Below are 13093 nucleotides of genomic sequence, written 5' to 3' on the forward strand. Positions count from 1 at the left end.
TTTTCCAAGAAATTTGTACTTCTCTGAAGCTGGAAACCGCCTTCCTTCCATACAGAAAGACAGATGGACATCAGGGAAAACAGTGACCTAACAGACTTTGACTACCTGAAGTGCCTGAAGCCCAGCTGAGGCAGAACGGAGGCTTTGATGGAAATCTTAAAAGTTCTGTTTCCCAAACAGGTGAAGACTAGAGCCTCATGAAAAACTGGAAATGACTTAGCAAATGAAAAAAAAAAAAATTACATTTCGTTAGGTATCGCATGCATGTGATACGCAGTAACCACTTGCAGGTCATAGCTTGAAAGGGTGCTTTATTTTGTTTCAGTACAGATTCAGTCCAGTTCACAGAGAACACATTAGTCAATACATATCTTGACTTTGTAGGAGAGATGGGCATGAACATGTGACCACTCAGTCACCAGCTTTTCATGGCCAATTTATGCAATTTTCGCATCAAAAGCATTGCGTATGGCACACAGGTTTCACCAGCATCCCATACGGGGGCACTGTAACTTCATCTCTGGAAGCACAGGAGAGGAGGATGTAAATCTCAAGGACTGTAAAACTATGTGTACGTACTCTTTGGGATTCAACTTTCAAAATTCTGCTTTTGACATTAACTTGAAGAACATGTTTCTCAATAACGTATGTTCCCCCTTGAGGTCCACGTTCAAGTTTAGGCTATGGAGAGAGTCTTCACTCTAAGCAGACACTGAGAGCTGAGGACTCAGACCAGCCAAGTGTCTTAACCCCAGGTCTCCATGAGCTGCAGCAGCAGCCAACAAGAAGAGGAGCACCTGAATCTCAACAGAACAGAGCAGTCTCCCATCTTCAACCATTTTATTAGAACCTGAGATAGCAACGAAGGCAAGGATGTTTGCTAAATCAGTCCCTACCAAACTTACCTTCCTCGTTAGACAGAAGGCCTAGTAGTACTCATGAGGCTTTGGGTTTTTTAAAGCACAACATAGGACTCAGGACTCCAAAACCTCATCTCCCCCCTGCTTACACCACGTGGCCTAGTAAAAGACACCGTTGCTCTTCACAAAACCTTCATTACTTAAACCAAAGTTCTCTGATGCACCAGGTACAAACCCTCCCCATCACAGATAGAGTTTCTATCTTTCAGCAAAATAAAGCTGATAAATAATGTAGGACGTTATCTTCTATGTGAGAGAAAAAAAGAAAGGGGGGAGGGGGGGGTAAAAAAAAGGAAAACACCCAACCTCTTTCTGGAGGGGATTAAATAGTGACTTATTTTAAACCAAGCTGGCTGTAATGGTGACAAACAGACTCCACAAATATCCCCAATATCCTCCACAACCTACCATGAAACCCAGAGGAACATGGAAAATACTCACAGAATGAAGGACAGGAGGACAGAAAATAGACTATGAAAGATACTTCAAGTCTGAAGCATGTTTCAAGTAGCTTAGACTTTCAAAGTTTTGTGCACTTAACCTGCTCCTGAATACTCTGCTATTTTTCTGGCCTTTTCACCTAACAGAAAATGAGAGAACAGACCACAGGAGCGGGAGGCCACGAAAGCAGTGAGTTAGCATATACTGTACAGAAAGTATTCTATAAGCTGTGAAATGTAAGAGCAACACGGCAACTTTCATTTTCCCTCCACCTAAAGAAATCATGTTTTGAAATGTTTGAAAGAAAATGTCCAAAGTTCATGCCCAAGCTCCTCAAAGTTTTTAACATAGCATCTTACAACTGAGAGAACACTGTCTTTTCATTTGTAAACCAGAGTTCGAAGTATCTCGCAATATATATTTCTAAAGAAACAGCATTTAAGAACCGAAAGAACAGTGTGCCATTAAATGTTAAGGATCGCATTTTAAAAACCCTTTATTAAAAAAAGGTTATATAGGTATGATGAATTTAAGTCGTATTTTAAAGTCAACTACTTAAGCACCTAAATGATTGAAAACCAAGTGCAAAATTGAAAGTCCAGTCACAGATGAGGCTGTACAGTTGTGCTCAAGCCAGAAGAGGCCTGCCCGTGGCAGGCGCGGCCGCACGCTCACAAGCCATGAACCCTGCAGATCTGAGCAACACTGCTGATCCAGTCAGTTTCATCTACTCAATATAAACTCTCCCTTTCTAATAAGAAGGATATTAACTAAAGCTTTCAGTTAAGCAATAAAACCTTTCTAATCAGCAACAAAAAAATAAAAATGACATGCTCGCTCTGTTTCAGGCACTTTCAAGATCATAGTTTATTTACTGTAGGTAAAAAGCTAGTATACAGATTAAGGGATCCCTTAAATTTCAACTCTACAGTTATACACCATCTAGTATTCTTGCTCTGGATATTAACCAAAAAAAGTTTCTAAACACCTGTAAGCCCCACTATAAATCTGTATTGTTATGGAGAAAAAAAATATATAAATCAATGCTTAATTTTTTCAATGCGTAATATTTACACTGTAAAACAATGGGAGATAACAAGCAGTGGCAGAGGCAATCATTTTAAAAAGCCAAAGTTTTATATTTTTTTTACAATAGTGTGCTAATCAGCAGCATTGTATATATAAAAAAAAAAAATGGCAGAGCGTCCCATTACAGAAATCTTAGTCATCTGAACTGCAGTCATTACTTGCTAACCATTTACATGCAACACCTGCTAGGACCGGCTCTTTTGTTTTTAAAGTGTAAAATAGATTACGAGGTTTAAGAGACAAACATTAATTTGTGTACAAAATTAAAAACCGCACTCAAGATTTGTACTGGTCACGAGCCTCTTCCATATGGGGCCGGGGGGCAGACATACAAACAATGATAGAAAGCGGTCTCTTGCCGTACACTAATTATCAAAGGCAATGCATAGACTGAGAACACCTGGATGGCAAACTGCAGACACTGGAAACAAACAGCTTTCACACACATGCTCTTGGCAGGAGGCCGCTCCTTCCATCAAGTGGCAATGGCTGGCAGCAAATAAGGGGCATCAGGTGTACAACTAAGTAGATCTTGCAAAATACTCAGATGGGGCAGTTGTTAATATACAATTTGAACTATATATACAATATAATGGAATGTATCCCATCCCAAAACTGGTTTATGAAACAATTGGACCTTTCTATACTAGCCTTATGACTCAGCTATCGTTCTAATGAAAATACAAGTACACAAGAGACTTGCACGGAAAGTAAAATTTATGGGGCATTTTACAGGAACTATTGACAAAGCTGCTTAATGGCATTTCTGCTTTTAAAGTAATTTTGTTAGATATAGTTGAAATAACATCCATGTATAAAATGTCCTGACAGACACTTCAACATGGAGCTTTGGTGATTTAAAAAGGCCCTTTTTGATCTGTATGAATTGTACTGTAGAAGTATTGATGCATGCACACATCTGTGTCAGCTGAGACTAGTGGTCCAACTGCATGCACATTTCCTCCTTGAGGCGCTTTCCATGTTAAACCACTTCAATAACAATAAGATGAAAAATAGATTAAACAAAAGTATTTCAGATAACTCAAACTGAATAGGAAATGGAATGCCAATATGGCAGGAAAACCTTTTTCTGTTGTTTTTAAACAGGAAGGTCTCTTGTACCAGCAGAATCCTGTATACAGATACACAGAGAAGGAGGGAATACACCACTTATAATTCCCATTAAACAAGAGCCGATTCGTCATGTGAGAAGGTACAAATTACAGAAAACATGAATAGTCAATAGAAGAGAAACAACTGGTTTACATGAAAGAAGAGAGAACACTTCAGTCTGAACGCAGTTATTTTGTGAAAGCTGCTACAACAGCCCACAGAACCTCACTCGTGTTGGCTTTCATACATTCAACCTCAGGGTCTAAATCCAGAAGCTGCCGCACTCTCTTTGTGGCTAAATCATACTGCTCATCCAACAGAGGGGCAAAAGCGTTCTCCAGAACATCCGAAGCATGGGCTAAATAAACAAGTGCCAGCAAGCGCTTGTCCATGCGGTGAGGGTCGTTCACCCATTTGTCAAGAACTGCTTCTTGAACCTTCTTGATGAGGCGCTGTTTGATGTTGTTGTTGGTGAGAGGGTGTGTGGTCATGTCAAAAAGAAGGAAGTTCTGTTTCTCTGTTGTCAGTACACCTTTCTCCACTAGATTTTTAGCTAACCGTTCACGGACATTTCGTAGTTGGTAGTGCAATTTCAATGGGTTCCAAGTTTCACCTAAAAAAGCAAACAAAAAAACCCAACAGTCAGGCAAAGTTTAAGCTGTACTATTACAGTGATTTTTTTTTTTTCCCCACCCTGTGGTGCAGAATGAACTGTCAAATTCATATAGCTGACTATTACACTAACGTATTGTTCTAATGTCAGCATTTCTCTGATCTCTGACCTACCCAGATACAGGCAGAGACAGAGACTGAGAGAGCCTCCTTGGAGGCGCTTCAGCGTACATTTAAAGTTTGAATAAAATGCTAGCTAAGCCATGTCTTGATTAAGGATATGAAAAATAAGCAGTCTTGTACTGAAGGAAAAAAACCCACAAAAACCAAACACTCATGAAAAAAAGTTTACTTTTAATAATAAAAATAGGCACCTCCTCCAATCTTGTGCATTTATCTGCTTCCAGCCTTTTACCATTTCAGAGACTGGAAGAACTGTCATTGCCTCTCTTCCTGCCACAGGGACAAGTACACCTACCTTGTGCATTTCTCTGTTTCTTCAGGTTTTCATTCTTCTCTCCCTTCCTGCCCCCACCAGGTGAAACAGTGACCATGCACTGTCCGAGTGTGGGAGTGTGTGTGTACACATGAGCACATGTTTGGTGGGGGCTTTAATGTTTCTATAAAAATTATTTGTAATGCTTTTTGTTAAGGCAGAAGAATCCGGCCCTTCAGAATGCATGACTGTGTGTGCATAGAGGACTGATTTTAAAAAGCACAAAATCAGCATCAACAGCTACCAATATAGTGAAAGTTGTTAAGCACTGAGAAATGCATCTGTGCTTCAAAGTTTTAGGTCCAGCCAACCTAAGTATTTATCATAATTGTTAAAATCCCCTCTTCATATAGAAGAGTATATGCATTTTAAGAGGTGAGGGAAGAAAGAGATAGAGTTTTTCTATAAATGATATGAGAATTTCTATATCAATTTGTTTCTACTTCAGAAAGCTTTTAAAAATTCACTAGTTAACATACAATAATAATAAAAAACCCACAGATAACTCTAAAGTTTCTCCCATTGTGACAGAGAGTCACATACACTGTATTCAAGTAACAGCCAAGTTAAGTAAACAAATGAGGTGACACAAACTGTATCGTGAAAGGCAGAGAACTCACCCAGGCCTGAACTACACAAGTCCCTGTAGGTCTCCCAGGTCATCAAATGCAATTCCCCAGCTTGACCACAAATGAAACTATCACACACACACAAAAAAAAGAGTCTCTTCCTTACAGCGTTTCACAGTGCAAAGGCTATTTCCTAGATTTTTCTACATTGGCTATATAGTGATAAAAAGCAGTGCTGTGGTGACACCTTGTGACCAATCTCCTCAATTACACAAACATCTGCTTGTCCAAACACAGAGATATTTGTTACATCTACAGAAGACCTGCCGTTTTCATCCAAACTTCTGTATTCCCTACCTCTTAAAACCACATCAGCCTGGCAAACGTCACCTTACATATCAATATAAATATTCCCATGATGGCTTTGAACTCATGCATACTGCAACGTCCAGCAGCATTCTTCATGTCACTGATAATTACAGATAGAGTAGCTATTTTTCCAGGATCATGTCCTAATGCAAAATTCTAAGGAGTTTATCAGAAAAAAAACTAAAAATATTTTTCTTCAAAGGGCAGTCCTCTAAACCATGGAAAATCCAAAGAACCCTAATGCCATCCAAGAACCAGTAATTAATAACCATATGCAAGTAAAAATGATTGATCCAAGTCCTAGCCACAGCACTGATGACGACCATCTTCCCTGAGCCAAAGCTCAGCAAGGTCAGGAAAACCTTAAATTAGCTCATATAAAACCTATAACATTGTTCATTCATTAGTTGACCTTTTTTGAATCGGTACTAACTTGATGTGCTCTGCCCTGGGAGAGGTGAAATGTCAGCACACATTATGTATTTGAGACAAGAAAAATGCATTGTTTCCACGGGCTGTAGAAGAGAAGGAATGCTGAGCAGGAACTGCCCTGCCAGGCTATGCAGCAGCAAGGGCTGCTTTGTTCTCCCCCTGCCTGACAGCCAAGGAGCAGGAGGGGAGGGATGGCAAGGACAGGGACATGAACTCATGTGCAAGGAACGCTGTTTAAGGTGGCACCAGACGAGCGAGAAGAACTTAAGGAAAACAAGGCGCCAGAGAAAGGTGGAGAGATTCTGCTCCTTTTTGAAATTTTCACTCATCCCTTGTTACAAGTAACAAATAGGTTTAGATAGACAGCTTCAAGTCTCATTACCCTCTACCCCCCAGAATCACCTTATTGACAAAACAGCGGGGGTTCTTCCTGCGCTGTTTGCACAACTGAAGAACTGCTTTGATCTCCTCCAAGGAAGCTGTATTTTATATGTTTTGTAAAAACAGACAAACCCTGGTGATGAATTCCAGCTACAGAAAAAAAACCCAACCCAACGAAACAATAAAAGCACTACATGTTGATATGCGGTGATTGTCAACTGAAGTTTAATTTATGCATCCTCACGATACAACTGCTGGCAAGGTATATGAAAAATGTTAACTGCAATTGTAAAGATGAAATTTAATTGACATTTCATTTTTTGGGGGGCAACAACTCACCAGCTTTACAGGAAGAACTGTGTGCAAAGTACTTGAAGACTTTGTTTTGAATAAGGAATATCTAATATCTGAAAATATTTATTACATTTCTCCACTTAATGGAAAAATAGAATGGTTCTAGAACTGTTTATTGTTTCTTTATGCTTAATGGACAAATCAGCCTCAATTCGTCCATCTGAGCAGTGAACTCCTTATCTCTTTATCAAAAGATCCCAATACTGAATCTATACGCCTATACTCCAAACGTCCACCAACTCTCACTTCCAGTTACAGAGAAAGGCAGTTAATCTCCAGGGTGCAGTCCTGATTTACTTCAGAGTCAGGGGCAGGCCCTTCTTCCACAGAGCTGAGATGTCCTCTGACACTCCATCTAGATCCTTTCTGTATCAAGTCAAGTCAAAAGCAACAGTTACTTGTATTTGATTAAAGGCTACAATCAACAAGAGACTAGCCTATAGGCCAGATTAATTAACTTTTTTGCATACTTTCTCTCCAAAAACCTTCCAGTACAATCTCTAGTGATGCCAGATGATTAGCTTTATTGCGAAAAAAAAAAAAAAAAAGGCAAATACATTATGTACAAGGCTTACCACTAAGCAGTTCAATCCAATTTTGTACTGTTTCAGGAGGTTGGGTCTCTTTTATGTGTTTCAGAGCTTCATCGAGCAGAACATCCCCTGTAGGAGCATCTGACTTGCAAATCACCTAGGACAGAATAAAACACAGTCAGTATTTTGACTTACTTCATACAACATAAACATCCACTAACAAAAAAAATGGAAAAATCTACCTGTTATCAAAACCAAGGACATTTTAAAAAAATAAGAGATCATCTCTAGGAATACGCAAGCTTAAAAAAATACATTCTTGTGGAAAAAAAAAACAGAACCCTATTACAATTTTAATTACAAAGTTTTGTTAAGTCTTATCTATACCTTAACATTAACTAGCTAAAACTATAGTATTAATAGCATGCTTAGTATCTAATTCTTTAAAGAAGATAATCCATTAACCCATCAAGGTCCTTCCCCAAAACAAAGTACACTACAGCATTTCATTACTCTCTGATGGTAGTCTATTTTATGGCTTCAGATCAATATAGTCAAAATACTACAGTTAAACAACGATGCCATGTGAAACTGAGAAATAAATTATAAAATAAAAAAGCAGGAAAACTGGTTTTCTTCTTCCATACAGTGATGAATAATAATACATCCAAGACAACATCTCTAAGTTTTACAGCTATCAAGAACACACTGACCAGCAGCACTATGTGTTCACTACCAGTTAAAACACATGTATTCGTGAAATAGGTATGTACTAATAAACCCCTTAATATGCAATAATAAATGCAATATAAGTTTGTTATTAAATAACTTCTAAAATTAATTGAGTCATTCCCTCAAGAGAGCACAAGAGAACAACAAAAAAAATATTCACGATAACGTAAAACTTAAGAATTGAGTAACTGTCTGTTTACAAGTAGGCTGTAGAGAATCACAGAATCATTACGTTGGGAAGAGACTTTTAAGATCAAGTCCAACCATTAACCTAGCACTGGCGAGTTATTGCTAAATGAAGTACGTCAGCACCACATCAAGTCTTTTAAATACCTCCAGGGACAGTGACTCCACCACTTCCCTGGGCAGGCTGTTCCAATGCTTGACAACCCTTTCGGTGAAGAAATTTTTCCTAATATCCAATCTAAACCTCCCCTGGTACAAGTGGGAGCTGTTTCCTCTTGTCCTATTGCCTGTTACTTGCGAGAAGAGACCAACACCCCCCTCGCTACCAACTCTTTTCAGGTGATAAGGTCTCCCCTCAGACTCCTTTTGTCCAGACTAAACCACCCCAGCTCCCTCAGCCTCTCCTCATAAGGTTTGTGCTCCAGACACCTCACCAGCTTCATTGGTGGACGCACTCGAGCACCTCGGTGTCTTTCTTGTAGTGAGGGGCCCAAAACCAAACACAGCTCTCGAGCTGTGGCCTCACCAGTGTTGAGTACAGGGAGATGATCACTGCCCCAGTCCTGCTGGCCACACTATTCCTGATACAGGCCAGGATGTTATTGGCCCTCTTGGCCACCTGGGCACACTGCTGGCTCATGTTCAGCCCACTATCGACCAACTCCCCCAGGTCCTTTTCTGCCAGGCAGCTCCAGACACTCTGCCCCCAGCCTGTAGCACTGCAGGGGGTTGGTGTGACCCAAGGGCAGGACCCAGAACTTGGCCTCATTGAGCCTCATCCCATTGGCCTCAGCCCATCGGTCCAACTTGCCCATCTAAAAATACCATTTTTCTGGTTACAAAATCAAAACACCAAATGGAAACACACAGATTAAACTAGCCCAAGTCAATATGTTTGAATAAAAACAAAGTAACAACAATAAACCCTATCTTTCCTTAGGAAAACAAGAATTACTACCGTTTCAAAGCTCGTTATAAAAATAACAATTAAATGTGGCAATTTAAATGGTTTTACAAGTTAGCACTTTATAAGCATCAGGTAAAATGATAACTGGCAATTGACAGAAAACTTAACACACCAATGTAATTCCACATATACAAAAGAAGCAGGAAGTGAAAGCTCTTATGTCTCATTGCTTTACAGTAGTGCAAATGGTGTCCTGAAAAAGCTTTAAATGTCCTATTGAAATACATCCCAATTTTAGTTCCATTCTGTACTTCTAATAATCCTTACTACAAACAACAGAGGAGTAGAATACATTTTCGTAGTGTCTTTAGACAACACTGAAATCAGTTGCAATGCTATTTTGTTTTCTTTGAAGCATCCCCTATGATTAATTTCACAGTAACCTTAGTTACACTGGATCACTGGAGTTGGTAACCAACTACTCACTGTCTCACTTGAACAGGTAAGATGTGAAGTCATCTTTTTGACCTGTTTTATTAGACAAAAACCAAAACAGACCCAAAACCCCAAACATGACCAAAGAGTTAAAAAATTCTTTTAAGTCTAGGAGATAAGGATTTTTTTTTTAAGTTAAGGAAACAGCTTTCCTTGCTTATTTGGGGTTAAGGTAATTTTTTCTACCACTGCAAAGAAGTTTAGGAAGCTAGCCTGAATACAATGCACCATGACACTAAGAAGCTAGGATCCTGTTCCTTCAGAGATGATGTTCCTTAGGCTTACTGCAAAAAAAATCTCCCTTTATTCCAATTTTTCAGCAATGCATCAGATACTAGATTTGCCTTGCATCTAACTGGTGAGGAAATTTCAATTACACAGAATATTTAATTTGCATTTTGCACAACACAGCTCTGCAATTAAACAATGCTAAAGATTAAGCACCTCTGATTTTGAAGTAAACTTCATTATTTACTTTTAATACAAAAATTTATTCATGCATGAATCACTCAGAATAATCAAATACTAAATACTTAATGTTAGTCTGCCACGGACTTGTTGGGCTTTCTTTTAAGAACTCTAATGAATTGGTTCGCTTTCTGAGGTTGCAAGGCAGCACAGAATACCATTTTCTATCTTCAACAACCACTATTCTTAGAAATTATTTTATTTATATGTAAGCCTCAGGATTTGTTTCTAAATTGATACCAGTACACAGAACTCCAAAATGATGCAATAATTACATACTCTCAAGCCCAAATTACGAGGATGTTGCTACATAAAATATGTCACACTGACATTTCAAAGTTTCACTGATGTCCATGAAGCCCTCATCTGCTAGTTTCTTCAGTCTTTTTGTCCCTCTATAGCACTCAAGCATGGATTTAATACATCTTGACGCAACTGCTTTAAGGCTTGAAGTGGAAATCATTGTAGTTAGCAACCTTTTAAGTCAGTTGTATAACCAAGGCCATAGTTAGCTGGTTATAAATCCACAGCATACCACTGCCTGAACAACTAGTTCTACCCTCTTACTGTTCTCATCTTAGTGCTTGTGCCAGCAGTCTCACTTGTGCCGCATCTGATGACAAGATCAAGAAAGTGACTCAAGTAAAAACTAAACTGGCCAACGAAGTGAATTAGTTCTTGTTCTCAGCCCGAGGTGTCACCTGACATGGCTGCACAAACGCCAGCAACTACCCAAGAGGGACTCCAACAAGCCTCTTTGCAGAGACAGGACTACACTTGCCCAGTAGTGTTATCCAGCATTGGAATAGGCTGCCCAGGGAAGTGGCTGAGGCACCATCCCTGGAGGTGTTTAAAAGACAGGTTGACGTGGTCCTCAGGAATATGGTTTAGTGGTGTCTTGGTTTTTTTGGTTGGTTTTTTTTTGGTCAGAGTTACGTTGATGGTTGGACTAGATGATCTTTAAGGTCCCTTCCAACCTAGACGATTCTATGATTCTAGGGGAGCAAAGCCTGCAAAAGGGGGACAAGGAGAATGCTTGGTAGAGTTGAGACACTTAAATCTAGAAACAAAACTGAGATTTGGTGTTAATGCAAAACTTCAAATAGGGAACAAAACCACATAAGCCATTCATGAGAATGATTTCTAAATTGAGAGAGGTGGTGCAGGGAGAGAAGTCATCTCATATATACCAGCAGTTAGAGGTTTTATTTGCAAGAAATTACTTAAGCAGAAACCAATCTTCATTTGAGTTTTAAATTAAAGCCTTCTTCATAGAACTCTCCTGCCTGCAAAAAGAAATCTCTTAATTGCTTTACATCATCAAAAAAAAGACAAAACCTTTAATACCAGGTAGCTATTAGATCACCTTAAACAAAGTGTGGGGGGAAGAAGAAACAAACTGGCCAACCGCCCCACAAAAATCACATGATAAAAAACAAAAAACCACAAAAGATGACAATAATTTTGGTTTTACTCTTTACTGAAAATATCCACAGGTTATTTTTCCATTTTCCTAAAAACCCTGTAATTAAAATTTCAGGCAGATACAGATGACAAGGGTTGCATAGAATGAAAGTAACTGCTAGAGAAAGAACAAAACCTTTAATACCAGGTAGCTATTAGATCACCTTAAACAAAGTGTGGGGGGAAGAAGAAACAAACTGGCCAACCGCCCCACAAAAATCACATGATAAAAAACAAAAAACCACAAAAGATGACAATTTTGGTTTTACTCTTTACTGAAAATATCCACAGGTTATTTTTCCATTTTCCTAAAAACCCTGTAATTAAAATTTCAGGCAGATACAGATGACAAGGGTTGCATAGAATGAAAGTAACTGCTAGAGAACATTCCTGAATATCTAAGGAGCCAAAAGCTTTGGAGAAAAAAATTGTGTGCAAACTAATCAATGCTGAATATGCTAAAATGAAGCTAAAAGAAGTAGGTGCTGTTTGTCTGAACAGAGATTCAATTCTTCAGGAGAGAAGGAAGCTGGGAAAAGGCTGGGGAATTTGTAAGCTATGCTTTAAAAAATTTAGCAAAAGATAATATTGACAGGGAAATGTGCCATAAAAGAGAATTTATTTATGGTGGACAGACGTTTGACCATGTTTTCAATAAGCTTATTTTACAAGTATCCTCTAATGCTGATGAAGTAAAAATTCTTCAAACACATTTTGCACTAAGGAAAAATCAAGCAGCAAAAGTAATAAATTAAGGCCGATCACCTTAAACAAAGTGTGGGGGGAAGAAGAAACAAACTGGCCAACCGCCCCACAAAAATCACATGATAAAAAACAAAAAACCACAAAAGATGACAATAATTTTGGTTTTACTCTTTACTGAAAATATCCACAGGTTATTTTTCCATTTTCCTAAAAACCCTGTAATTAAAATTTCAGGCAGATACAGATGACAAGGGTTGCATAGAATGAAAGTAACTGCTAGAGAACATTCCTGAATATCTAAGGAGCCAAAAGCTTTGGAGAAAAAAATTGTGTGCAAACTAATCAATGCTGAATATGCTAAAATGAAGCTAAAAGAAGTAGGTGCTGTTTGTCTGAACAGAGATTCAATTCTTCAGGAGAGAAGGAAGCTGGGAAAAGGCTGGGGAATTTGTAAGCTATGCTTTAAAAAATTTAGCAAAAGATAATATTGACAGGGAAATGTGCCATAAAAGAGAATTTATTTATGGTGGATAGACGTTTGACCATGTTTTCAATAAGCTTATTTTACAAGTATCCTCTAATGCTGATGAAGTAAAAATTCTTCAAACACATTTTGCACTAAGGAAAAATCAAGCAGCAAAAGTAATAAATTAAGGCCTCAAATCTCCAGCCTAATTCAATAAAGGACCTTAAAAGTTTGCCCATGTTAAAGGTCAGCAAGTACAACAAAATTAAGACACCAGTCACACACTTAAACTAGATAGTTTTATATTCTGGGAGCCCAAGGTACAGGGGATCTTCCTTCCCGTGAACTGCAAGCACAAACT

The 13093-nt window shown here is 38.6% G+C and overlaps 1 protein-coding gene across 1 annotated transcript in view; it reads right to left on the reverse strand.

The window, feature by feature from the left end:
* Nucleotides 1-294: 294 nt before the first annotated feature.
* The window catches only part of GOLPH3 (golgi phosphoprotein 3 (coat-protein)), a 31835-nt gene continuing 19036 nt past the window's right edge, over nt 295-13093 (reverse strand). Inside the window, exons 3-4 of the mRNA XM_014953960.1 lie at nt 7352-7466; nt 295-4176 (exon numbers count right to left, since the gene is read on the reverse strand). Of these exons, the coding sequence (XP_014809446.1) occupies nt 3752-4176; nt 7352-7466 (540 nt within the window). The 3' untranslated portion in view covers nt 295-3751. The remainder of the gene's footprint in view (nt 4177-7351; nt 7467-13093) is intronic.

Source organism: Calidris pugnax, unplaced genomic scaffold (assembly GCF_001431845.1).
Source record: "Calidris pugnax isolate Ruff unplaced genomic scaffold, ASM143184v1 scaffold178, whole genome shotgun sequence".
In the NCBI taxonomy this organism is placed as follows: Eukaryota; Metazoa; Chordata; class Aves; order Charadriiformes; family Scolopacidae; genus Calidris; species Calidris pugnax.